The sequence below is a fragment of the Euprymna scolopes genome, chromosome 27 (assembly GCF_053919585.1).
Source record: "Euprymna scolopes isolate OS-2025 chromosome 27, ASM5391958v1, whole genome shotgun sequence".
Lineage (NCBI taxonomy): Eukaryota > Metazoa > Mollusca > Cephalopoda > Sepiida > Sepiolidae > Euprymna > Euprymna scolopes.
The window spans coordinates 37,577,120-37,603,816 of NC_136508.1; the positions used below are offsets into that span (position 1 = coordinate 37,577,120).

Below are 26,697 nucleotides of genomic sequence, written 5' to 3' on the forward strand. Positions count from 1 at the left end.
TATGAAAATAAAGTAAATTGCAACAATTAAAAAATAGAAAAATTAACTTTTACAGGAACATTACAAAAACAGCCCCTAAAGTTTGTAATGAATTCGATATAACTCAAAGAAAAATTAATTTCTTGAACTACCGATATTATCATTGAATTAAGCATTGTTTATTGAATATTTTCACACAAAAAAATTATAATTGCAAAAAAATATTTCTTCTTTTCTTTTTACATTACATTTTTCACATTATTTTTATATTTAAGATTCTAATATTTTCGTTGCCTGAATGAACTTGTAACTTTCAGCGTAGCATAATTTTTATATAATCTTGAAAAATTAAAAAAAAATTGTTTTTAATTTAAAAACAGGAACACAGATATATAATTCAAAATAGTCAAAATCATACAAACGTTCACGATAGGAATGTACAGATGCACAGTTGGGGGGGGGGGGGAAGAAAACCAGCACTCCTTACCTCCTGCCAGCTACCTGACGTCATTTTGAGACAGCCTTTTGACTTACTGACATTTTAGGCTTCCGTAGAATTCATTCTTAGACTATATCTCTTGCTTTTAGGGGCTAATCAAGCTATTTATTTGTACAAACAAGGTGTTTATTTTATTTAATTAAATATCTTTGGACTTTACTAATTAATTAATGGATTTAGAAAGAATCGCTCTACTACTAGTCAAATACTTACTGTTAGGAGACTGATTGAAGGAGTCAAAACCAAAAACATTGACGCAGTCACGATCTTTGTAGATTTCTCCAAACCATTTGACTCTGTACATAGAGGAAAAATGGCCAGCATATTAAAAGCATATGGTATTCCAAATGAAGTCATTAATGCTATCATGATGCTATATGAGCACACTTGAGCAATGGTCAGGTCACCAGATGGGGACACTGAATTTTTCAGCATCCGCACTGGGGTTCTACAAGGAGATACTCTTGCCCCTTTTCTTTCCGTTGTCTGTCTCCACTTTGTACTTCGCACCTCTGTTGATATACACAACATGCTAGGCTTCACCCTAAATGAATCCAGAAACAGACGTAATCAATCAGCACACATAACTGATCCAGATTACGCAGATGATATGGCTTTGTTCGCAAACAACACTATTGATAAATGAATTGAGGTACAATGGCTAAAACTGCCTGCTTTATATGAGCATTGCTGCTATAGCAAGTAATTGCAACCTACTATGAGTATTATACTGCAAAGAACATTATGATGAAATGGTCTGAATGCAAAGGGAACTGATGAGCCACAATCATCAATGTCTGAGAAAATAGACCTGGTACATGAAGAAAAATATACACACCAAACAATGCTTCAAGCAAACTACATTAAGCTCTTATGTTACTTATATTTCGTCTTTGTTCGTTTTGTTGAATGATTCTTAATACTTCAAGATTTGCCCACATCATTTTGTACTTTTTTTTTTGTGTAAGCAAAATTATTTTTGTATTTATTTTTTGCAGACTGTTATCCTCATTTTCATAGTTGTTCTTTTACCACCTTTTTTGGCCAACTAATCCTCCGGCCTGCTTTGGGTGTGATTGAAACTGCTATCTTCAGACAATGCTCACCTGAAGATAGCGGTTTCAATCCTACCCAAATGATTAGCTGGCCAAAAAATGTGGTGAGACAACAACAACTATGGAAGGCAGTAATTACTGAGGGTACAGTTACAAGATTCAGTATTCCTATTCTGTCACGGTTAATCACCTGAAGAAGGCCGGAGGATGAGTTGGTCGAAACGTAGTGAAACAACAACTATGAAGATGATGATAACAATCCTTAAAAATGAATACACAAATTATGAAATCTCCTCTCAAAAGGATTCCAAAAAAATAAAAAGATAAATAAAATTAAAAAAAATATATATGAAATGTAAAAAATATATAAAAAAAAATATATGAAATGATTTTTTTTTCTCATTTCCGTCTTGTGTTTTCAGTGATGAAGATGCAGAAGATGAAGGTGCCCTCATGTATTTGCCTGTGTCTCCTGAAATTGACGATCCTGAAGAAGGATGGCCTCTACCATCGGATCTGGTGCGTTATTTTTCAAATTCACAAAATCCAAATTAGAGAATAATCTATTGTTTATAAGCTGTCGAGATAATGGTAACTTTTTGCCACCTTTCATCTAGTATTTCGTTACGATTCAATAGCATAGAAATATTTTCTGTTGATGAATTAAACAAAATCTGTTGATAACAATTAAAAATTAACTTAATAATCTAATTTATACTATTCATATTATTCGAACTTCTGTTCTCAACGTGTGTGTTATTTTCACAACATTTCAGCTGATGTAACCTCCGACCTTCTTTAAGTATATCTTTTCAAACTTTGGACTCTTTCTGTCGAACTCGGAAATCTGCACGGAATTTCAAACGGAACTCTTTATTTAAATTCGGTGAAGATTCGCGTGTACGACACAATACACTGAAGAAGGTTGGAGGTTATATCGGCCAAAACATGAAAATAACAATCAAGACGAGAATCGTATTAAAAAAATATTTGAAATAATACAAATAATCAATCCTCATCTCAAAAATTCCGAACATAAAAATTTGTAAATGAAAACCTTTCTTTCTTTGGTATATTAAAAGCCGAATGAAACTTCCATGAACAGAGTTTCTTTTCAAGAACTTCCCATCTATTGAATACATATTATCCTGATACTGCTTCTCTGCTGAATGCAACATAGTTGGCATCATACTAGTCAAATTGTCCTCTTATGTAATCAAACTCTGCCCATTCCACTCATCATTTCCAATCCTCTCATAATATTGTTCATCAACCGACTGACAATGTTATTAATTTTTATCCTCAAGTGGCTTTTGGCCTTGCTAAGTACTGATCCATTTGTATAAAGAAATACAAAACTAATTCTATTGAATTTTTTCACCTTATGTGGAAATTTACCATTTACTACTTAATTATTATGACTAGGGCTATGACAACAGCATATTCTTTTCCTTGTTTTGATTTTCAAGTATATATCCATTGATATCTTATATGTTTTTATGTAGAGTGGTGTGGTTCTGTGCCTAACTGTTTCGGATATATACTTGAGAGTCAAAACAATGAAAAGAATATGCTGTTGTCATAGCCCTAATTATTACACATCGTCACTGCTAGTCTAGTATTGTTAGAACTGGTGTTACCAAATCAGGCTGTCTGAAGATACTGGCTTCATGGCCTAATATGCAACAAATATTGATGTTGCCTTTGTTTTTTTTATTTCCCTTTGCAAAACTTAATCATGTTCTGCAAAACTAAAAACCACAATTTTCCTCTACAAAAACAAATCAATCAAACCAAACACCATGAATAAATATTTAAGATAGACCTTGAAACATAAAAGCACATTTACTAAAATGACATTAAATAACATGAGGAAGGTTGACATCTGTGCTGAAATCTAAACGCAGATTCCATAAACAGAACTTCTTTCTTAGAATTACCTGCCTGTGGAATACTGTTCTGATGGCATGCTTCCCAGTTGACTACAACATGGTAGCCTTCAAGTCCAATGTAAACAAGTTCTTGTTTAACCGTCCCCTTATATAATCAAATTCTACCCAATTTACTCCATTTATGACTACTGCACTACCACCTAACATTCATTTACCCTTATCCTCGAGTAGCCTTCGGGCCTTAATGAGTGGGGACTGCCTGTAAAAAACAAAAATAAAAACAACCAAACCGAACACCTTTTAAAAAATAAATATTCAAAGATATAAATTGCTTGAAGTATAAAACCTCTTACTAAAATAATTGGATTTGCTATTAAATTTTTATTTATTTTTTTTTTATTATAATTTCACCCCAAATAAGGCACATTGCCACTTTGATGTAGGGGGCTACTATCAGGGACATAAGCTACAGAGGTACTATGTGGGGAGTTGGGCAGCAAGATGTCGGTTCACATTACACTTGAACTTCTGTATGTCAGTACAGTTGGGGAAGCAGGAACTTGGAAGGGAATTCCAAAGTCCAGCGGTTCTAGGAAAGAAACTTCTTGAGTAGAAGGCTCTCTTACATCTAGGGATCTCAACTGTGGAGGGGTGGGATTTTGCTGCATGTCGGGTTTATTTACCTCAAAGGGGTAAAAGTGCTTGCAGTTCGTCAGAGCATTCATCGTTAAAGTACTTGTAGAACAGGCAGAGGGATGCTACATTTCGTCGATGGGACAGAGGCTGAAGCTTAGATGACAGTTCAGGACCTATTAGGTTGACGACTCTCTTTTGAACCCTGTCTAGGAGTGAGGGTTGATATGACATAAAACAACCAAACCAAACCAACTAGTATTCTTTGTCTTGACTAGTGTTTCGAAAAGCTGGTGAAAAAATTGTTGTTTAGGAAATGTAATTATAAAAGTCCGATTTTCATGCACAAATATAGAAGATGTGAATTTGTGATTTTGTTTTCTTTATGAATTCATGCGATTCATTTTCGTATTCTGTTGTTTGTAATTGTTTCCTTCTCTTTCGCTCTCGTAGGCGTCCGAAGAACCAGTTAAAGAACACAAGGAGAAAGACGGCTTAGATCAAGCGTCATCGGCGAAGAAACGGAAAACAAAATCTGTAGATATTGACCTCCCAGATGCACCGATCGATGGTGAGTTCATTTGCATAACAATCTAATGTATAAAGTTATCTTGTTGGATGTTCAAAGTCAGACCCAAGTAGCATTTAAATTGACAAATTAAACTTTGCCTCTGACTAAATAATTTCCATGTTATTGTTATACTGTCTTATTGGCAGCCTAACAACATACTTTAAAAGAATTTATAAGAAAATTATTTAGTCCAGTACAATATTGTTTAGTATATAAAGTTCCCTTGTCGGATTTTCGAAGTCAGACTCAAATAGCATTTAAGCTGACCAGCCAATTTTCATTTGTTATTGTTGTGCCATGTTATTGGAAATATAATAATGTACTAATATAGTATATTATAATTTATTTTAAAAATTACCTTGATGACTTTTAATATGAACCATTTTTAAATAATCACCTAAAAGTAAAAATCAGCAAGGGGAATAACTCATTTTAAATTGAAGAATATAATAGGTGTTGTATACTTTCAATTTAAAAATGCTAAGTAAGTGCAGCTGGTGCATTTGTAGATTGTGTGAGCACTCGGCATATGCGTTGATGTAGTTCTCATGTCAGTATTATCATCATTTCAGCCCGGCGTTGCTTGGGTGTTCGGAGGTGTATGTTGAGCAAAAAAAAAAAAGCGGTCTATTTTTTTAACTTTGACCCCTCTTATGACCCCTTAACATTTATTGTTTTGGGCTCAAATCAAGTTATTAAGTTAGATCCATGTCCAAGGAACCTATATCTAATATTTCAAGTGTTTAGACCCAAAATTGGCAGAGGAGTTTGGTAGAGTTCTCAAAGGTCAAACGTTAAACTTTGACCCCTTAACGGACAAATTTCTGGCTGAAAACTGATTACAAAGATTTTCACAAATCTCAGTACCCTGTATATCAAATTTCGAGTCTGTAGACTGAAAACTGACAGAGATATTGTGTAGGGAAATGTACACAGACAGACACACACACACACACACACACACACACACACACACACACAGACACTTTCACTTTTATAGATATATAGACTTGGTTACATGTCCGTTTTACATGCTGGCATATGTTGGATAGCTTTCAGACTTCAAAACTAATCTAACTCTGGCCAAGTATTTCTTTATCCCTCTTTCTTTCAAGTGAATCCTTATGACTTCCTCCAAAGTTTTCCTAAGCGTTCTCATGTCAACTAACCTTTTTATATCCACCAATGCAAACATTTTCATCCGTTGTTTTTTTTTGTTTTTTTTCAATATAATCCAAGCAAGAAATTCTCATACTGCACTTAGCTGGCCAAGATCAAGGCTTGACAACAATGCTTTTAAAAAGACGAGTGCCGTTTTTGCCACACAGAAGTACACGGTGGAATGATAAAATTGGCACCCTAGCAAAGACATCATCTCGTTTCCATTTGTGGAAAACTAGGTTTTTATTTTTGTTGAAGACCATCTACTAGTTGACCAGTTGTGGACAAATCCCAAGAGCGATATGAACCTTCTATCATGTCTGAAAGTGACACAATGTTTAACGAGCGAAATCAGAGATGCACCGCTGTACAACTCATGCTCTCTACTGATCCAAGTTATGACAACAGGACCATTGCCAGCACCCTCAAAATGCATCGCTGGATTGTCAGTAATAACAGGGACATGTCCAGGGTGATGAAAACAAAGTTTCCAGCCATGGTTATAGTCTTTGGTGTAGTGTCACGTGATCACTCTTTCTTTTTAGTCCAAGGGAAATAACTCGATTTTTTTTATTACTCTCTCTCTCATATCTATTATAATAAAGTTGTATTCCTCTCTGTTTGCTTGTTCCAAATTTGGTTAATATATACAAAAGGTCGAATGTTTCACAAAAAGATTGAAAATGAACTCTTATATGTATTTATTCCTGTTTGATTTCTATATACATGCTATTTATTCAAAAGTAGTCAACATTTAAGAGATAATCTCATTTGCGTATTACATTAAAGAAAATGTTTTAATAATTAGCTCTAGATTTTTAATAGAAATTAGTCATAGAATTGTTTTAAGTATTCTATTTAGAAATATTATATAAAGTTGATTTATTTAATGTATTTTTGATTTAATTTACATTTAATTTATCAACTGTGTTTGAAAACCTAAGTTTTCATTTAACCTAAGAGTTATTTCCCTTTAATATATAAGACTTTATTTCCCTGTTTTAATTTCATAGATGAAGATGACTATGTTTTATGTTTCCAAAAATTCAAAATATGGTCAACTGTCAGGAAAATTGTAACAACGTAGGATATTTGGTGTATCTTAAATAGTATGTGACTTGATCTTCTGCCCTGCAATATGGTTTTTACCTAGCAATGCCTGGTATGTACAGCTAGTATATTTTAGTTTCACCACTGGATTTTGAATTCAATAACCATGGGAACAGTAAAACAATTTTTCTTCACTCCATCTGTTTTTACTCCACTCCATCTGTTTCATTGTTCTATTTTTCATTTTCACGCTAATATGATCCTTTTCATACTTAGTTTCTTCAAATACTTTACAAGCAAAATTTCTTCATGCATTTTGCTAATTCCTCCCCACTGGAAAGTATTTCTTCAAAATTCCACGGATTAAGGACGTTCATCTCTACTTGTGTTTCCTTTCTGAACAATAAATATGTGTTTAACTCTTGCTAAATTCTTTCTCAACATGTTTTATTAAACCTATGTACCTATATATATATACTCTATCATTTTTCATGTTAGTACCTAACATTTTTTTGCTCTTTTTTATATTTCAATATGTCAGAAAAACAGAATCTGCACCTTATGGCATCTTTGTGTTTATGATTTTTTGTTTATTTATATTACAGTTGTTCCCAACTTCTTGTTACATAGTCCACACTATAGAGCTCTTTAAATTTTTGCCGCGCACCTATCACAAAAAAGAAATATTTAAATGAATAATTAACAATGCTTACGGATATTTATTATCAAAATTTCAAAATGTCTAACAATGTAAAAAAAAAAAGATTTATTGTACATTTTATTTCTTCTCTTTTTTTATATTTACGCATCGATATCACATAAGTAATAATGTGTGAGTTAATATTTATTAACACAAACAATTCTGCTTATAAAAATATGAAAGCCGTTTTCCGTCTATAACCTCTTCGCTGGACACTAGTAATCATTCTACGGCAAACCAATGTGTTGTGTAGGGATATTTTATTTTATATTTTTTATTATTTTCTGCCATTTTAATGTATAAAAAATGTGATATCGTTGAGCACGTAATGATTAAAAAAAAAATTTTTTTTCTTCGCCCTTGTAGAGATCCATCCATTCTTGAATGTGAAGAAACCTCAGGATAAGTCTCAACAGAAAAAAGGCACACGGCCGAAACAACGCCAAGGAAAACCAGAAAAGAACCGAGGCAAAGAAAAGCATCAAACAAAACACACGGACAAATCAGATTCAGATCAAAAAGAAAACATAGGTAAATAATTTTATTGTGTACGACCACGAGTCATTTGTTAGGTAAATAATTTTATTGTGTACGACCACGAGTCATTTGTTAAGGCACCAGGTAAATAATTTTATTATTTGTGTACGACCATGAGACGAGTCATTTGTTAAGGCACCAGGTAAATAATTTTATTGTGTACGACCACGAGTCATTTGTTAAGGCACCAGGTAAATAATTTTATTGTGTACGACCACGAGTCATTTGTTAAGGCACCAGGTAAATAATTTTATTGTGTACGACCATAAGTCATTTGTTAAGGCACCAGGTAAATAATTTTATTATTTGTGTACAACCACGAGACGAGTCATTTGTTAAGGCACCAGGTAAATAATTTTATTATTTGTGTACGACCACGAGACGAGTCATTTGTTAAGGCACCAGGTAAATAATTTTATTATTTGTGTACGACCACGAGACGAGTCATTTGTTAAGGCACCAGGTAAATAATTTTATAATTTGTGTACGACCACGAGACGAGTCATTTGTTAAGGCACCAGGTAAATAATTTTATTATTTGTGTACAACCACGAGACGAGTCATTTGTTAAGGCACCAGGTAAATAATTTTATTATTTGTGTACGACCATGAGACGAGTCATTTGTTAAGGCACCAGGTAAATAATTTTATTATTTGTGTACGACCACGAGACGAGTCATTTGTTAAGGCACCAGGTAAATAATTTTATTATTTGTGTACGACCACGAGACTAGTCATTTGTTAAGGCACCAGGTAAATAATTTTATTATTTGTGTACGACCACGAGACTAGTCATTTGTTAAGGCACCAGGTAAATAATTTTATTGTGTACGACCACGACACATTTGTTAAGGCACCAGGTAAATAATTTTATTATTTGTGTACGACCACGAGACTAGTCATTTGTTAAGGCACCAGGTAAATAATTTTATTGTGTACGACCACGAGTCATTTGTTAAGGCACCAGGTAAATAATTTTATTGTGTACGACCACGAGTCATTTGTTAAGGCACCAGGTAAATAATTTTATTGTGTACGACCACGAGTCATTTGTTAAGGCACCAGGTAAATAATTTTATTGTGTACGACCACGAGTCATTTGTTAAGGCACCAGGTAAATAAAGCTTTTATTATTCGCATACAGCTATGATAGCTCTTGACATATTCAAAGGCTTTTGATAGAGTATGGCATAAAGGTCTACTTTACAAGATTGCCAGTTATGGAATAGCTCGAAATGTTCTCTCAATTATTAAATCCTTTCTCTCTGATAGGCTTATAAGAGTAGTCATTAATGGGCAGAAATCAAAAACTCATAATATTAACGCTGGCATCCCTCAAGATTCCATTCTGAGCCCAACTCTCTTACTGATCTCCAATGATCTCCAAATCACATTCTTAGATCATTCGTAGACATTTATGCAGATGACACCACAATCTATGGCAACATTTCAAAGGCCAGCAATGACCAACATCTTTCTGATTCTCTCTCTTCTGATTTTGAGAGCATGGTGCAATAGGGAAAAAGGTGGTTGGTTAATTTTAATGCATTGAAAACTAAGGATCTCTCCTTTCATCATAATTGCTTCAATTGAAATAAATGGCTCTTGTCTTGGGGAAGCACCATATCTTGTCAAGCTTCTGGGACTGACCTTTACTCCTGATCTGAAATGGAACGCATACATCAAATCTGTTGCCAAGATTACTGGAAAAATGGTTGGATCACTCTACTGCTCCAGTAGATATCTCACTACTGATGATGAGTCACTTATTAAGGCACAAGGCCATAAGTTTTGATTATTCGTTGAGGATGAAACAATAGAGATAAGATTTACATTAATTGGTGAAAATCTATTAAAAAAACATTTTTTCTTGTCTTTGGAATCCCCCCCCCCTCTCTCTCTATCTGTTTATCTTTTCCTCCTCCCTTTACCATTTCTCAAAAATTCTTAACTCTTTCCTATAGTCTAGATCGGGGGGAGGGGCGTCTCCAAACTTTTTGAACAGGAAACCATATTGCTGACTTTTTAGAGCCACACGGGCCAAAATAAAAGAAAGTGACGTGTTTTATATCATTTTGATCATTAGTTGATTAGAAACTGGTTCTTCAAAACCTCATTCTTTTAATTATTTTTTAAATAAAAAAAAAAAGTGCCACACTATTTTCACACATTTCCATATTATGTTTTCCGTAAGAGTTCCGTGGACAAGATTAATGACTTTGGTGGGCTGTAATTTGGAGACCCCCTAGTCTAGATGACAATTTTTTTTCTTTTTTTTTTTTTTGAAACTGAAAAATGTAATTTTACTATAAGAGTGGATAACTGTTGTGGTCCCATAAGCATCGAGAAGAAAGACACAACTCGGTAATAAGTGGAAGCAAAATATATTAAACAGAAAATCAAATACAACAAATAAACAGTGTGGTTATATGTCAGTCCAACTGCCAAGTGTGCATGAATTATGCATGAATTGTGCATAACTTGTGTGCCAACATTGAGAGACATATTCTCCTGATTTAGCGATGTAGAAGAATTGATCAGGAGGGAATTCACAAAGTCTCTAAATTCCATCTGATCACCTACGTAGATCACGTTTAGTTTTAAAGCTTGCACAAAATTTTGAAATTAATACATAAAAACATTAACACGGTAAGGGATTAGGCAACCATTACTTCAATATGAATTTTTAAGTGTAGTATCAGTCTCAACATTCCAGTGACTTTAATCCCCACCCCTCATTAAGAAGAGTTTTTGCAATTACTGCCATGAGAACATTTAGGATGAAAATATGAACTCAGGATTACTTGATATATTTACATGATTTTTGGAATGTTACAAATAAGCCCCTACCGTGCACTGATCTATTTACCTGACTTTTGGAATCAGCAGTACATCCATGTGATTTTTGGAGTATGACATCTTATGTCAATGTAGTACATCATAAATATATTATATGCATCTTTTTTAACAGAAGATAATGATGCCATCACTGGAAGTAAACACGTCAGACTATCATTCCCCCTGCCTTACTCGAAAAGAAGGAGAAGATTATGTCTGGGATCTCATTAAACATTCACCAAGTTCATTAACTCATATTTAGTATAATCAATATATTAATACGATAGCGTGTGTTCTTGAATCTCAATCAATGAAATTTGCCAGAAAAGCGCGACACACAAAAGAACACGCATGCTATTGTGTTAATATATAGATTATTACGAGGGTCACTCCGAAAGTAAAGCCTCTTATTTTTTTAACATAAAAAGATGGGAGTGGTACCATCAAAATGAGCAACATTTTGCATTTCAGAATTCATTTTTCTACACAGTCAATGCACTTTTGCCAAGAATTCAATGACGTATCTCTGTTCCTGAAGCACATCCATGATAGGGCTGCTTTCTTAGTTTTATATCATAAATATCTGCAATAGAGAAATGAAACTGGTCTTCATTGCATGTTCAGTCATCATAACAAAACAGTTTGCAATTCCCTCTGATCCATTCGGGCGGAATAAAAAATAGAAGGCATTACTTTTGGAATGCCCCTCATATTTATATTATTACTAAGAGGACCCGTTAACTGGCATTGCCCCGTGGAAGTCTGACCCCCCCCCCCCCTGCAAAAAAGTAAACTACGATTGTTATTGGTGACCACTGGCGGCCGTGGCCGAAATGAAATAATCTGGCTTTCATTGGCGAGTAGTGATGGTTTGAGTTGATATCATGCAAGTACCATTTAAAATTAAAAAAAGCAATTAAGGGAATGTGTAAATCAATATGAATAAATAAAAGTACGAAAACTAGTTCATTAGAATAATAATGGAAAGTATAAGCAGAAGTTTTAGAGTTAGGGATTCTCACTGTATATGGACTGTTCAGGGTGATCGAAATCACTATTAGCAGTCCTAGCTGTTTATATTTGTTGTTCAAGTCTTTCTCTTTTTTCAACTCTTCCACCAATAATATTAAATTAAATTTCAGTTTTTTTGTTGCCTTTTTTTTAACGTTTAAAACAAAACAATTACAACTTTTTTCACTTCACTTCTTTGAGTATTTTCATGTTAAGAACAGTGTTTGGAATAAACCTCTCAAACTCCCCATGTTAAGAACGGCTTTTGGAATAAACACCACCAACCTCCATATCTTAAAAATGCCGTTCAGAATAGACACCTCCAACATCCTCATGTAAAGAACAGTGTTCGGAGTAGACGACCTTCTTTTTTGAGGTGGGATGAAAATATAATTCTCCCAAATTTAACTGTGAGAATCGTTATCAGCATATTCACCTGAAAATGCTAAAAAATAAAAAAGAAAATTGGGGAGGGGGGCAGTTTCGGGGTAGGAGAGAAGTAGATTTGTTTATTGCGTGTGTGAACAAACCTGACAGCCAGTGAATTACAGTGCATGATACAGGTCTTTATATCTTTATAAGTACTTGTCTCCGCAAAATTTGAATGAGATTTTATTAAGCAACATAGTAGAAAACCTTTTAAAGCCGTCATTCTAAAGAAAATTGTGAAGGTGGACTGAATGTACAAATTTACCCTTGTAGGGTAGGTAATCAATGGAAAAAATTGGTAAGACCTAACTTTCAAACACACCGGTAGATGTCACTTGATGCATTTAAGCACAAATTAGAAAATCTCTAAACAGTTTGACAAAATAATATCAGATATTAACGTAAAAACACATTGCAAAGATATGTGATAAAAACTAAAAAGTCAAGAGAAAATTTAAGTATTTTTATATATTTTTATTATAACGGTGGTGGGAAAAATAATATAACAGTTGTGGACATTTTACAAATGAGAGAGAGAAAGAATATATACAGAGAATCTAGTAACTGAGATTGGCAAAGCGTTTATTTTAAATTAGCATTGATTGTAATAGGTTGCGCAGGTTTAAAAACCAAGAGGGAGAGTGAGTGAGAGCAAGTGTTGCAATGTTTTTGACTCGTAATGGGAGTATGGTCCATCACAGTTGGGACATTCTATTTATAAACGCTGCTGCTAAGAACTGACAAATCCACGTTCTGGTACCAACCAATCAGAAACCAGAATTGCTCCATAAAAATGAAATCTTTAGCAATGTATCTAAAACGGCATTTTAAAGTTACATAAGATAGTTACTAATAGTTGAGACATTGCAACCAAAATATTATATAGGAGATTACGTTTATTATTATCATTATTATTTTTTTCATTATTTTTATAATACTATTATATTTATTATTATTATTATTGGCTCACATGGAGCTTTCACACAAGTCAACAAACGATCTGATTGGAAACCTGTGATGTTCTCTGGAAGCTGAGTGACAACAAATCTCCCCAGACGTCCAGCTCTCTCCACCTTCTTCGATAGCATTTGCAAATGAATTTGCATCATCACAACAGCCGCTTACCATTGATTTCTTGCCGGTAGTGAGCATTGGTTTATACTGGAATTTGAGTGGCACACAGGCCATCATCTGACAACAACTGGTAGTATTCCTTGGAGTCTGGGTGGCAACAAGTTTTTCCAGATTTCCAATACTCCCCACTTCTTTTCTTATAAATTTGCATGATTGCAACAGTCGTTTGCTATTAACTTCTTGTTGGCAATGACCATTGATCTTCACTGGAATCTGAGTAACAGTAACCTTCCTCATGGCCCCAGTCGTGTTTGTACCTATCCAGCAGAAATCTGTTTAGTGCTTTCTCTCCTCAGTCTTTCGATCCTCCTTGACTCTTCAACTATTTGGTATGATGCCAGTCGATATCGACACAATTTAAAAGAAATTTTTTTTTTTTTTGGGGGGGGGGGGGGAATTTAGTTCACTTACAATTTTGCGGTTTCAGTTTTCTTGGTTCTATGTAATGTTCCTTTATCTTTTTGTTTTACTTCTGTTGTTCATGTGGATTAGCTTTTGCATTGAAGTGTTCTTAGCTGTTTTAAACATTACCATCTGTTCCATAGTCTCAGTCTTCCTTTTGATTCTTCTAATTTATCTTAAATTATTTTTCTTTTTTGGTCCTGGATATGACCTTAAACTATATCCAGTGGTGAGACCCCAGCTTGTGGGCTTTGCGAGTGTGGAGTCACCCTTTAATTGCCATTGCTCCCAGGTCCACTTTGACCCGGAGTGGTAGTACCTGTTAAGGTTCCAACTATGGGTTAAATAGAAACTGACTTGACTTGAAAATAACAAATATATTCTATTAAAAATTTTTTCTTCAAAATCTTTGGATTCGGCATTAAATAACCCGAAAAGGGTTGATATGCCGTAAAACAAAAACAACCAACCAACTAGTCTTCCGTTTGCTTCGAATTTCTCCTAAATTTTTTTTCCAAATTCCTTTCATTCAGATTGATTTTCTTCATGTTCCATATTCCTTTGAGTTTATTATCCTTATTTCTATTATTTTTATCATTTTGTCTTATCTGCTTTGACAGGACGGAAAATCCGATACACGAACGATGATGTGTGAGCCATCAAGCTCCGTGAACAACACTAAAATATGGAAAATCCTGCCATCTCAAATGTGAATAAGACATTATTTCCTTCCCAGCTAAAAAAGCAAACAATTTTACCACAAAAAAAACTGCAAAATTCGATGAATGTGATGAGATGTACACATACAGTTTCTACGGCCAATCACAATACAACAACGGACAGACATACATTTTCTACGGCCAATCACAATACAACAACGGACAGACATACACCAATCTCCCACATACACTTTATGGTTGGTTGTTTATTTTTTTTGTGTGTGTTTTTCTTTTCGCTTTTTAATACTTGTATGTGCTGCTTTCTCTCTTTTCGCAGGGTGAAGAGATGAGACAAAGATTTTCTTGTTTGCTACGTGAACAAAAGGAAAATCATATTTCTTGATTAGTGTAGGTATCCATGAAGCAAAATATAATGTTCTCATTTTTTTTTGTTTACTCAACCCAGCATTTTTTTGTTGTTGTTTTTATTAAACCGAAAACTCATTCCAATGTTTTGTCTTTCCCGTCGACATCATCGTTTTAACATTTTTATTGAAACCTATTTTTATGGTATAATTTTTTTTTCTTTTTTTTTACAATGTGCATGAATTAACTTTTAACGTTCCATATGACTGAAACTGCATTAACTTGTACTGATATTTGTGGTTTGAATCCACCCAACAATATATGAGATAATAACCCTTTGTTTAAATCTATTTTTAAATACACAGTGTTCCAAAAGTCTTGGACACATTTTGACGTTGAATATCTCGAGAAATATTAAGAATATAAAAACACATCTGGTATATTAAGAAAGCTTGTAATCTCAAATTTTTCATAAAATGTTCAAAGATATTCAATGTGAACGCCATTAGTCACATGACACACATCAAACTGTCAGATGCCAAATTAGTACTCGAAACACTGGAATCCAATAATCACCAAAACCCTAAATAGATTTGATGATATTCCTAATAAGAAAAACATCCTTTTTTGTTGGATACCCAGTCATATCAACATAAAAGGTAACGATAAAACTGACAAAACAGCAAAAGCAGCACTAATTTTTACCATAACCAAAGATAAGATCCCTCGTACCGATCTAAAACAAACCATTAACAAATATATTAGAAACACATGGCAAGAGTTGTGGAACTCCTGTACTAAAAACAAGCTATACAAAAGCAAGGAAAAGCATAGGAAAACAGAAACCAAACAAAAGAATGACCAGAAAGGAGGAAGTTATAATAACAAGACTCCGAATAGGTCATACCTCTATAACACACTCCTACCTACTCAAAAAAGAAGAAACCCCACTCTGCATACCCTGCCAGGAATCATACACAGTAAATCATATATTAACAAGATGCAAAGACTTGAAAACAAACCAACTGAATCTATATAATGAAGAAACTGTAAAAGGACATATTCACTCATGTAGACCCAACTACCTTTCTCAAATATCTGAAGCTAATAGGGTTACTCAATAAAATTTTAAAAAAATACAAAAAAAAAAAAATACCTTATCTAACTATATAAACATAGACACTGAACAGATACATACATAAAACTTATAACTATTAATGTATATAAAAGACTCTGGCATTAAATGACCACATAGGTTGATATGCCATAAAACCAATCACTCAATCAATTCTTGCATTGCCAACCTGTTGTCCTGTTGTCAGTATACCAACAGCTTCAGCTCATCCATGTCTCTTGGAATGGGAGGCACATGGACCAGTTTTTTCACAAACCCCCACAAAAAAAGAAATCGCAGAGTGTTATATCTGAAGATCTGGGAGGCCAGGGAATGAGATTGTGATCATCTTGCCCAGATCATTCAATCCATCTGTCTGGCAGTGTTGTGTTCAGAAACTGTCTAACCTTGAGGCTCCAATGTGGTGACACCCTCATCCTGTTGGAAAATGAAGTCGAAGGGGACTAGAGTTTCATGTGCATACTAAAATTCTCCCCAAAAGTCTGTTTTTGATGCTAATATAAAAAAATTTGTTCAACAACGATATAAATCCGGCAAGATTGGAGCTCCGACGAGCACTTGCCATGAAAATAACAATAGAGTAAAAATAGGCTTGCAATGTCTCTTTTGTGCGAAAAAGGCATCACTTACTAGGTTTTGAAGCCGATTTGGAACTTTGTGACAACATTACTCCATTAAAGGATCAAACCATTTTTCCAGCAATGTTGGCAACAGATTTGATGTATGTGCTCCATTTCAGATCAGGAGTGAAGGTCAGTCCCAGAAGCTTGTCAAGACATGGTGCTATTTATAGTTCTATTAATTAGCCCCATTCTTTAATGACTCCTGCTGCTACTAGACTAGGCTGTCTGAAGATACTGGCTTCCTGAACTAAAGTGCATCAAACTTTGATATCACTGTTTTTGTTCCTTTCCCTCTGCAAAACTCAATCATGTTCTGCAAAAATAAAAATAATTTTTATCTACAAAATAACCAAACCAAAAACAATGAATAAATATTTGAGGATATAAAGAAATTGAAACATGGAAATTTTTTTCCAAAATAACCGGATTCAGCATTAAATTCCCCGAAAAAGGTTTGATATGCCATAAAACAAAGAAACCAAATCTTTCATAACACTACATATCATAACATTCATAACATAGCTTGCAGGATTTCTTTGATCCTAACGGAACGTCCATCACCATGGTTTTCATCAACAGACAGCTGTTTATCTTTCTCGTTGACAAATAGTAGTTGGCTTATTAAATAGTCGCATCTACTTGTGAAGATGGTTGTAATAGCTTATTATGAAGATGTTCTTTATTGCTGGAATAACGGAATCAATTAAAAATAACAACAAATGACTCCATTATTTACTCTGGGATTTGATTTACTTTTACATTAATTTTTAGCAAGTATATTAAAATCATCATCATCATCATATGAATCTGAAGATTCTATTGTTGGTATTGGTTTCCCTGATATTTTTCTAGACAGAATTCTTTCTAGAAAGACATTGAGTACTAACAGGAGGAACTATGTGAAGGTTGCCAACACCCTAAATGAAAGTGATTTTGTTGAACAAACTGGATTCGAACTTGGAACACCTAGGTTATCAGTTTGTGTCACTGACTACTTGACCACCATGACCTACCTCAAGATGAACTGCATCCTCCTGACCAACCTCCATAAACCACACCAGATCTCTTTGATGATATAATGCTCCCAAGAGGCAGGAATTCTCTAGCTCTTTTGAAACATACTTCCTCCCATGACGTAACTTCTGATACACATCGGCCTAACTTTTAACTTAATCTTTGATGGAAAATTCCATTATCTAATCTTACATATAATTTAATATTTTTCAACCTTATTTTTATGTTATATCTGTTTATTGAAAACAATTAAAAAGAACAACAAATAACTTCCTTATTTGCTCTGCAATTTAATTTATTCTTCTTCTAACACCCATCGAGTGATGGAAGACTCAACAATGCATTTTGAATCCTAATTCCCCCAGAGGCAGAAACTTTCTAGCTTTTCTGAGCTTCCCATAGCACAAAATCTTGCTCCAATGTCCAAATTCTAAAGCTTAAAAATTCAGATGGAATTTTCTGATCTCTGTTTTTTATCTTTTTTTTATAAATCAAACAAAATTTTAAAAACGCTGTTGAAATTTTATAATAAATATTTCTGTCAACTTTCATTGAAATTTCATTGACTTTCATTTTAAATAAATATGAGTTATTCCATTTTTTATAAGTACATGAATGTTTTTATCAATAAAAAACAATTTCTCAGCTTAATATGCCAACAAATAAACAAATTCTTCAAGAAAAAGAGAATTTCAAATTAATAAATTGTTTTTTTTTATAAATATTTTACATTAAAATGTAATTACTTCCAAAACTTTTGTTAAAATTTTAGCATAAAGACTTTTAGTGCAAGTCTATAATTCTAACTCCTCATAAAAAAAAAAAAATTTAAATAAAGAATATGTACATACTCATATGGGGGAAAAATATCATATACCAAAAATCATGTAAAATTGATCAAATAGTTTTATTTTAAAACAGGAAAGGTGCTTTGGTACTTGTTTACTTTAATTAAGACATGAAAAAATGAAAATATTAAAAAAAATTATATTTTATGTACTCGTTGTGGAATAAAGTTCTCATTAAAAAAAATCACGTAATTTGATCAAGTAGTTTTTTTTTTTTTTACAGAAGGAAAATCAAACTTTCATAGGATCAGTTGTGTCGCAGCCATCTTGCTTATTTCGCGAATGAGGAGGGGGGGGCTTTAAATTAAAAAGTGATTAACAAAGGATAAAATGAAAAAAAAGGGTTTTAAAAAAGGATAGAAAAACTCTGTAAAATAAGTGAAAAAAATTAAAGTATTTATCTACATATTTTTTCTGCCCACGTTTCAAAATAATCTCGTCAAATTTTGACAAACTTTAAGCGATGATTGGAGTTATCTCCCCTGGCATGCCCCTCCTCATCCTCATAATAAACAAGATGGCTGCGACACGATCGATCTTATTAAAATTTGATTTTCCTCCGTAGATTTTTTTTTTTTTTTGTATGAAAACTTTATTCCATAACGAATATGTACAAAATAATTTTCTTTTTTTTTTTTTTTTTTTTTTTTTTTTTTTTTTTTTCTCAATATTTTCAATTTTTTAATGTCTTGATTAACTTAAACAAGTACCGGTGCTTCTATATTATAATGACGAAAAAATATTGAATTTCAAGCAAAACAAATGGTTCATACATGCCATGTTGCAAATAGTGTGACGGTATTTTGAGAAATTCCCAAAAGGGAATCTATCCCCGAAATCATATCATAGAAAGAAAAAAAAAATGTAACATGCCAGCCGAAGAATTATTGCTACTTGCATTTTACCCAGATTTGGAACAGCAACTCCGTATTTCTATAAGATTCACGCTTCACGAAATATCAGGCAATGAAATAATGTCACAACACGGCCATATACAAATAAATAAAATTATAATAATAATAAAAGAAAACATGCAGACAGTGTCCAACAGGTCAAGAAGGGGGGGGGTAACAATAAAGAAAATTGTTCAAATAAACATTGCCTCTTTTCTGTCCTCCTTTTTTTTCTATATGAAGTAATGGTTTACTGAAGCAATGGTTTAATCATATGAGGCGAGCAGAAAATATTCAAAATAACAAAAAAAAAAACGATCAGTAAGTTGATATTTATGAAGTAAGAGGAGTGAGAGGGTGAAATGATGTTGCAAGATACTTAGCTGTCAGGAAGATATGTCCCGATCGCTAATCGAATGTCTGAGAAAAAGTTATTTATCCAGTGCTTATAATGCGGGTCAATCCAGCTTCGCTGATATGCAATTCAATGTTTTTCAATGTTCGTTTATCCACTTGTCTTACCTTGTCTTTCTTTTCTTGTTTATTTCTTAACCACTGATGTGAAGACAACTTGACGAGCAAACTTACTGGGTCTCCCCCAATCGGGGATGCATCTCATCCCAACATATCTGAGCCAAGGTGTATTCGTAGTTTTTGATATATTTCCTTTTTGGCTTGAGAGTTAAGATTCAAATTGAGTGGGCTACCGTTTCACCCTCGCAAATCACATTCGCTGTGACTTAATCGCATCTTTTTGCTGACATTCGTTTAGCGATGTGATCGATTGCATTTCTTTCGACTAACTTTTTTTGTATCCTCACATGATTCCTGCCAAAAAGTTTGTTTTTTTTCTTTTTCCTGCACGCTGTTTTGTTTGGAGCGAGGAGGTGAGATGTCTGGCTGACTTTCCGTCATAGCTTAACACACATCTTGTTGAATGCTTCGATGGGGCATGGAGAATAACTCGCTTCCTTTCATGGGTTCATGCGTGGATATTTCGTTGCCGAATGTCTCGCTAGCAAGGGGTGGGGTGGGAGTGTCTGACTGATATTCAAAATAAAATTCCAGGAGAGAGAGGGGGATAGTCACTTCTGCATTATGCCCTGTTTTCTTGTGACAATAGTAACATATCCAAAAATTATAGAAAACAACAAGAAAGCAAATCATATTTTATGGTTAAACAATGATCGATGCTCTTAACACCATTTTGCAGGACAAGAGAGATAATTCTAAATAATTCAAACTTTTAGAAAGCCATTCTTAACATGGGAAGGAGTGGCATTTTAAAAAAACTTAAATTAGCTTTAAAAAATTATTTTCGTTATAAAAAGAAAATTATTTGATCAATTTTCATGATTTTTGGTGTACAATCTCTTTTTTTCGTCACAGGTGTGTACATCATAAATATTTTTCTTTATTTTTATTTTTTGTTATGATCTAGCACTAAAATCTTTTAAAAACTTTCGTTGAAATTTTATTTAAAAATTTTTTCTATGAAATTATTTTCATACAAACTTCCAATGAAATTTATGAAAACATTTTCTTTTAAAGTACTTTGCATAAAAAATTTAATAAAAACTTCCAGTGAACTTTTATTTAAAAAATTTCTTTAATTTATATTTTTATTGAAATTGCATAATTTTTTTTTTTTTTTTTTTAACTTTCACGAAACTTAATAAGAAAAAAGAATTTATGAAAAATTTCAATAAAAATTTTCTATGAAAATTTTTATTGAAATTTTAAAAAATTTGTAAAATGAATATTTATTTCATTTTTTCTTTTACCATTTCCATTTATTTTTTCAATTTCAGATTGCCTGTTTTGAATAATTCATTGGCAGCAACAAAGAAATATTTGTGTGTCTCTCTCACAGGATTTGGTTTTCATCATCTTTTTCATCTGGATGGTGGCAAGGATAGAGAAGATGATCATTGTTTTCTCCAATTGGATTTTCATTCATCCGAAATTAGCAACTTGAACTTATTACTTCATTGCATTTATCTTCATCACATTTGGATCATTTTCATTTCAAAAATTAATAAAATAAAACCACTTTTTTTTTTTCTTTTTGATTTGTTTTCTTTATTTCATTTTATTTAGATGTTTTTTATAATGTTTTTTTTTTTGTATAAAAAAAAAAGTTTTTTGTCTTTTTTAAACACCTTTTCACCCCAAACAAGGCGTATTGCCACTTAAATGTAAGGGGCTACTATTTGAGATCATATTTCACAGGAAACTATGGGGAGTTGAGCAGCAAGATGTCTATTCATTTTTAAATTTCTGCATTTCAATACAGTCAGTGAAGCAGGAAACGGAGAAAATGTCAAAGTTTATCAGTTCAAAGTCAATCCCTGAATAATAGATATAAAAAAAAACAAAAGTTCTAATATAACAATGGATTAATTGTTATTTATTGCAGACTATTATTCTCATCTTTATTAGTTGTTTCACAATATTTCGGCCAACTATTCCTTTGGCCTTCGTAAAGTGGTAATCGCGACGGATAGGAACTTCGAATCTCCTAACTGCATCCTCAAGAATCACTGCCATTCGTAGTTGTTGTCGTCTCACCACATTTTGACCAAGTAAACCTCTGGCCGGCTTTGGGTAGGATTGAAACCGCTATCTTCAGACAATGCTCATCTGGAACCGTAGAGATTCAACGTCTCTATCAACTGCACCACGGGCCCCGAAGGGTGATCAAACGTTGTGAAACAGCAACTAATAAAGATGAGAATAATAGTCCGCAATAAAATAAAAACTAATATAAATAATACTCATCTCAATAATGAATTCCAATTAAAAATAATATATAAACAATGGATTAGTTTATGTATAAAACGCATTTTTGGTCCACCGATTTATCAGAGAGGAACCTATGTTTTCAGTGGCGTCCGTTAGTCTGGACAATTGCCAGATAATTGTCTTAGTTTTTCCTGAAATTTTGCCACAAATGGTATTTCATTAAATAGATGTGTACAGTAAAAAACATTTTTTTGCAAAAATTCCCGTTGCGTCCCCAGGGGCCCAAAATGTCCCAAAATGACACGTTTTGCATCATAACTTTTTATCTATCCATTAGATTTTTCTGAAACTTGGCCAAAATGTGAAGCCCATTGTTCTTAATATAAATCCAGTATGGGTGACCCTGGCAAAATTCTGGTGCGCGTCCCCAGGGACTTTCAATGCTAAAAACGCCCCTTTTGTGCCTCTTTTTTCATATTTCTAAACAAAAACTTGATATGTTTGACTATATAGTGGTTTTTCATGGTGGTAAACTGAAATATACATGTGTTAAGGACTGAAACTGCACCATTATCTCTAGGATTCAGCGTCCCCAGCGGCTCAAAAGAGGTCAAAAATGGCCAATAATGACACTTTTTGACCCATAGTGTTTGATCCACTCATTAAATCTTTCTTAAACTTGGCCAAAATATTTTGTGGCGTCATCTCACATGCAGCATCAGAGAGGGACCATGTACGCGCAGCTTTTTTTTTTTTTTTACTCTTGTTCACTCCAAACAAAACATATTGTCACTTGGCCATAAGGGACTATGGAAGGAGATGTTGGTTTACATTACATTTAAACTTGTGCAGTTTAGTACAATCAGTGAAGCAGGAAATCGTGAGGAAATTCCAAAGTCTAGCAGTTTGAGAGAAGAATCTGTTAGAATTGAAAGCTTTTCAGCATCTTGGGACCTCAGCAATAAATGGGTGAGATTTTTTGTGCTTGTCTGTTTAATCAGGGGTATGTACATCGAGGGGGGCACAAGTGCTAGCTGTTCATCAGAGCACATTCCATTAAAGTACTTGCAAAACAGATGCATAGATGCAATATTGCAGTGATGGAACAGAGGTTGGATTTGCTTTCCTGCAAGCTATGGTCATCTTCAAGTCCAATGTCAACAAATTCTTGCCACAAACCTTGTAAAAAATCAAATTTCAATTCTCTCATAACATTCATTATCATTCAATTGACAACCTGTAGTAGTGTAGTCAATTTTAAACAAAAAGGAATAACAAGTAGCAACATTATTTTAGCTTCAGTTGTATAGTGAGAAGAAAGAAACTAATTTTTATGTTTTATATGCAGTAAATCATCTAAAAATATAAAAGCGAAAATGTTTGTATGTATGTATGTTCGTATGTCTCGCAAAAACTTTCCACATGGGTTATGGATTTTCGCCGGATCGATATCATTTTAAACTTCCAACCTTCACCCGACAAATATCGAAAAATTAGCCAAAAACGTTAATTTTTTCACCCTGAAATCATCACTTTTCTACAGGGGGGGAGGGTAAGAAAAAACCCTCCTCTCATGACGAATTCGCTTTTATGCATGCGTCATACGACGTCATAACCTGATTTACTTTAAATATTTGAAAAAGCGACATGATTTCGGTGACGTCGTCTTAGCTCAGTTGCTTAGAGTGTGGCCTCATTATCTAAAGGTTTTGGGTTTGAATTGTGGTGTGAGATGTCTTCTTTTTTTTTTTTTTTGATTTTTTAAAATTTTAATATTGAAGCAAGGTTATTTAAGCCATTTTTCACGTGTTTTTCAGATTTTTTAACATTTGTTTTTCTTTTTTAGGTTTTCATTAACACCCCCCCACCACCACCACCACCCAACCACACACACCCAAAAACACCCGGGCAATGCCGGATACCCCCCGAAGCAGGGTTATTTAAGCCATTTTTCACGTGTTCTTTTTTGTTTTCTTTTTTAAACGTTCGTTTTTCTGTTTCGCGTTTTCTTTATTGTTCGTTTGCCTTACGTTAGTTTTTTTTACTTCGCTTATTCTTATGTTTTGATTAACACTCCCCACCCCGCCCGACAGAGGCGATGGATTTTCACGAAATTGGTATCGTTTTAAAGTGTGACCCTTCGGATGACAAATATCGAAAAATTGGCTAAAATCATTAATTCCTTCACCCTCAACTGGGCACTTTTCTATAGGGAGGGGGTCGTTTCTTTCGTTGATATTTTCAAAAGTCATCCCCTTTTTTCGGTTGACTAGCCTTAATTTAAATCTACGTCATTTCCAGTTTGGCGATGGACGCAACAGCAAAGATGTCATGTTTTTTTTTTTTCACATTTTTTTCCCTCCTTTGCGTTATGGGTTTCAGCCTGCCTTCCTACTATCACTTTTTTTTTTTTCTGCTTAACACACACCTCCAAACATCCGGCAACACTGGGCACCCAGACTGGTTAGTAATAAAAAAATTAAAGAAAATAAATTTTTTTTAAATTAAAGAAAAAATTGAAATAAAAAAATTTGGGTGTTGGATTCTAGCTGACGGCACCCAAGTTATTTTTTTAAAACTTTTGAAATGACTTATTAGGTGCAATATAATATTCAATAGAGAACTGTATCCGCCTCATTCCCTTCCCCTAAACCTGGGCATTTTGGCGGTGCTTGTTTACTAACATGATTGGACTGGGCAACTCTTGTCAAACAGGTTTGAGGGTACTGGTTTGACAGTTTGTCCGGCTGCTGTATTCCGACTGACAGTACAAGAACCCTAACTCTTTGCTAGCGCTTAAAGCAGCTGCTCTATCATCAGTTGTATCATATTGGGATGTTTGTAGTGCCATGTTGCGTATGCACTCATCTTTGGTGGGCATTCCCAAGGGCACATTCCTGTGGATGAAGAGTTGACTGATGGTCTACTTGTGTTGCACATCCGTTTTGTCTAGCACCCCTCACACCCTGAACTGAAACGACAAAATAAGATAAAATGACAGCTCAATCCAAAATAACGATCAAACCAGATGCACTCAAACAACGATTCGCCTCCTCCCTTGAGATCCGCATTTATAAATATCCGTGAACTTAGAACTAATATAGATCATGTAGAATCATTTCTTCTAGCAAAATCCCCAGATATTTTAGCACTAAGTGAAACTAACTTGCACTCCTCCATCCCTTCTACTCACTTTAATATGTCTGCTTATCTTCCACTTTGTCGTAAGCACTTGGAGTCTATATTCGTAACGCTCTCCCCATGACTATATGTAGAATTCACGAAAATATATATATTTTTTTTTTGCGTAATTTATATTGAATTTTTTTAAAAGGATTGTTAAAAAAAAAATAGGATGCTTTGGTTGACATGAGACCCAAATAATTAGGGAGCTTTGAGGGTTTCTCTTTAGTTACCGCTACTCCCAGGTCCAATCTGGCCTGTCAAGGTTCCATCTATTGTGTTAAGCAGAATTAGTCCTAGGTATAACAGTGAACTGCCTTAGACACCCTTAGGCAAGGTGTCCATCTTTATTCCATCCTACTTCCTTGAAATCTATATTTCACAGCATTTTGTACCATTTATTTTTTTTTGCCTATCAACTAGTCCAGCTCTCCACAAACATGCAAAAGATGGTAATAGTTGATATTAATAAAAAATATATATATGGTTTCAGGATCTAAAAATTTCATAGGTAAGCACCGTCGTTTGTCTATAGAGATAATAAGTGCACAGTTTGATGTCAGTGTGGGAACAGTACACACAAGGAACTGAAGATGTGGAAGATTTGTGCGAATGCAACAACCCACAACTCCATCCTTGTCACAGACTATTTGACCAAGATGAGCATCAAGACAGTTCCTCACTCCTATAGTCCAGATCTTGCTTTTCGTTATTCCTTAAGCTCAAGTAAAACCTTAGAGGATGTTGTTATGAGACAGTTGAGGAGATGAAAGAGATTGTGACGAAGGTCATTAACATGCTTACACGAGAACTTCCATGGGGCCTTCCAGTAGTTGTTCGAACAGTACAACCAACAAGTGCATCACAGCCGGAGGAGATTACTTTGAAGGGGACTACAGTTTCATGTGTGTATTATCAATAAAAGTGGCCATACGAAAAAAGTGTGGAAACTTAGTGAAGGCACCTCATAGTTATCAAAATATTCCTTTAGTTAATGAAGAAGTTAAGGAGAATAATTTTCTTCTGCCCAATTGACAAACTCTGTTATGTTGTATCTTTCTTGTGGTTTCTTGATCTTAATGGACTTCAGGACAAGAATTCATCTGGTCTGGTTGAGTGTCCTCTAGGGTTTTCATCATTGGATATTTGCTCATTCCTTTTCCCCTCATGTCTGTTATAGAGCGTGCAGTTGTCATCAAAGGATTTACTTATAGAGCGAAGTATCCTCTTGCCAGGTTGTCCTTACAAAGCCTTGTACGGAGACACAGAAAACACTCGAGGATAGTTTCTAGTTGTTAATTCATAGCATAAGGCTTACTCAAAATGTCAATTTGTTTACA

General features: G+C 34.0%; 1 protein-coding gene across 2 annotated transcripts in view; it reads left to right on the top strand.

Annotated features, from left to right (window-relative positions):
* LOC145248831 (retinoblastoma-binding protein 5 homolog) overlaps positions 1-21,494 on the top strand; it is a 69,498-nt gene extending 48,004 nt beyond the window's left edge. The window contains exons 13-17 of one of the 2 annotated variants that reach the window (XM_080110528.1): positions 1,956-2,052; positions 4,512-4,629; positions 7,907-8,071; positions 14,512-14,958; positions 21,241-21,494. In XM_080110528.1, coding sequence (XP_079966654.1) covers positions 1,956-2,052; positions 4,512-4,629; positions 7,907-8,071; positions 14,512-14,546 — 415 coding nt within the window. In that variant the 3' untranslated portion in view covers positions 14,547-14,958; positions 21,241-21,494. The remainder of the gene's footprint in view (positions 1-1,955; positions 2,053-4,511; positions 4,630-7,906; positions 8,072-14,511; positions 14,959-21,240) is intronic. The other variant, XM_080110527.1, reaches the window with a different exon arrangement.
* Positions 21,495-26,697: the final 5,203 nt, after the last annotated feature.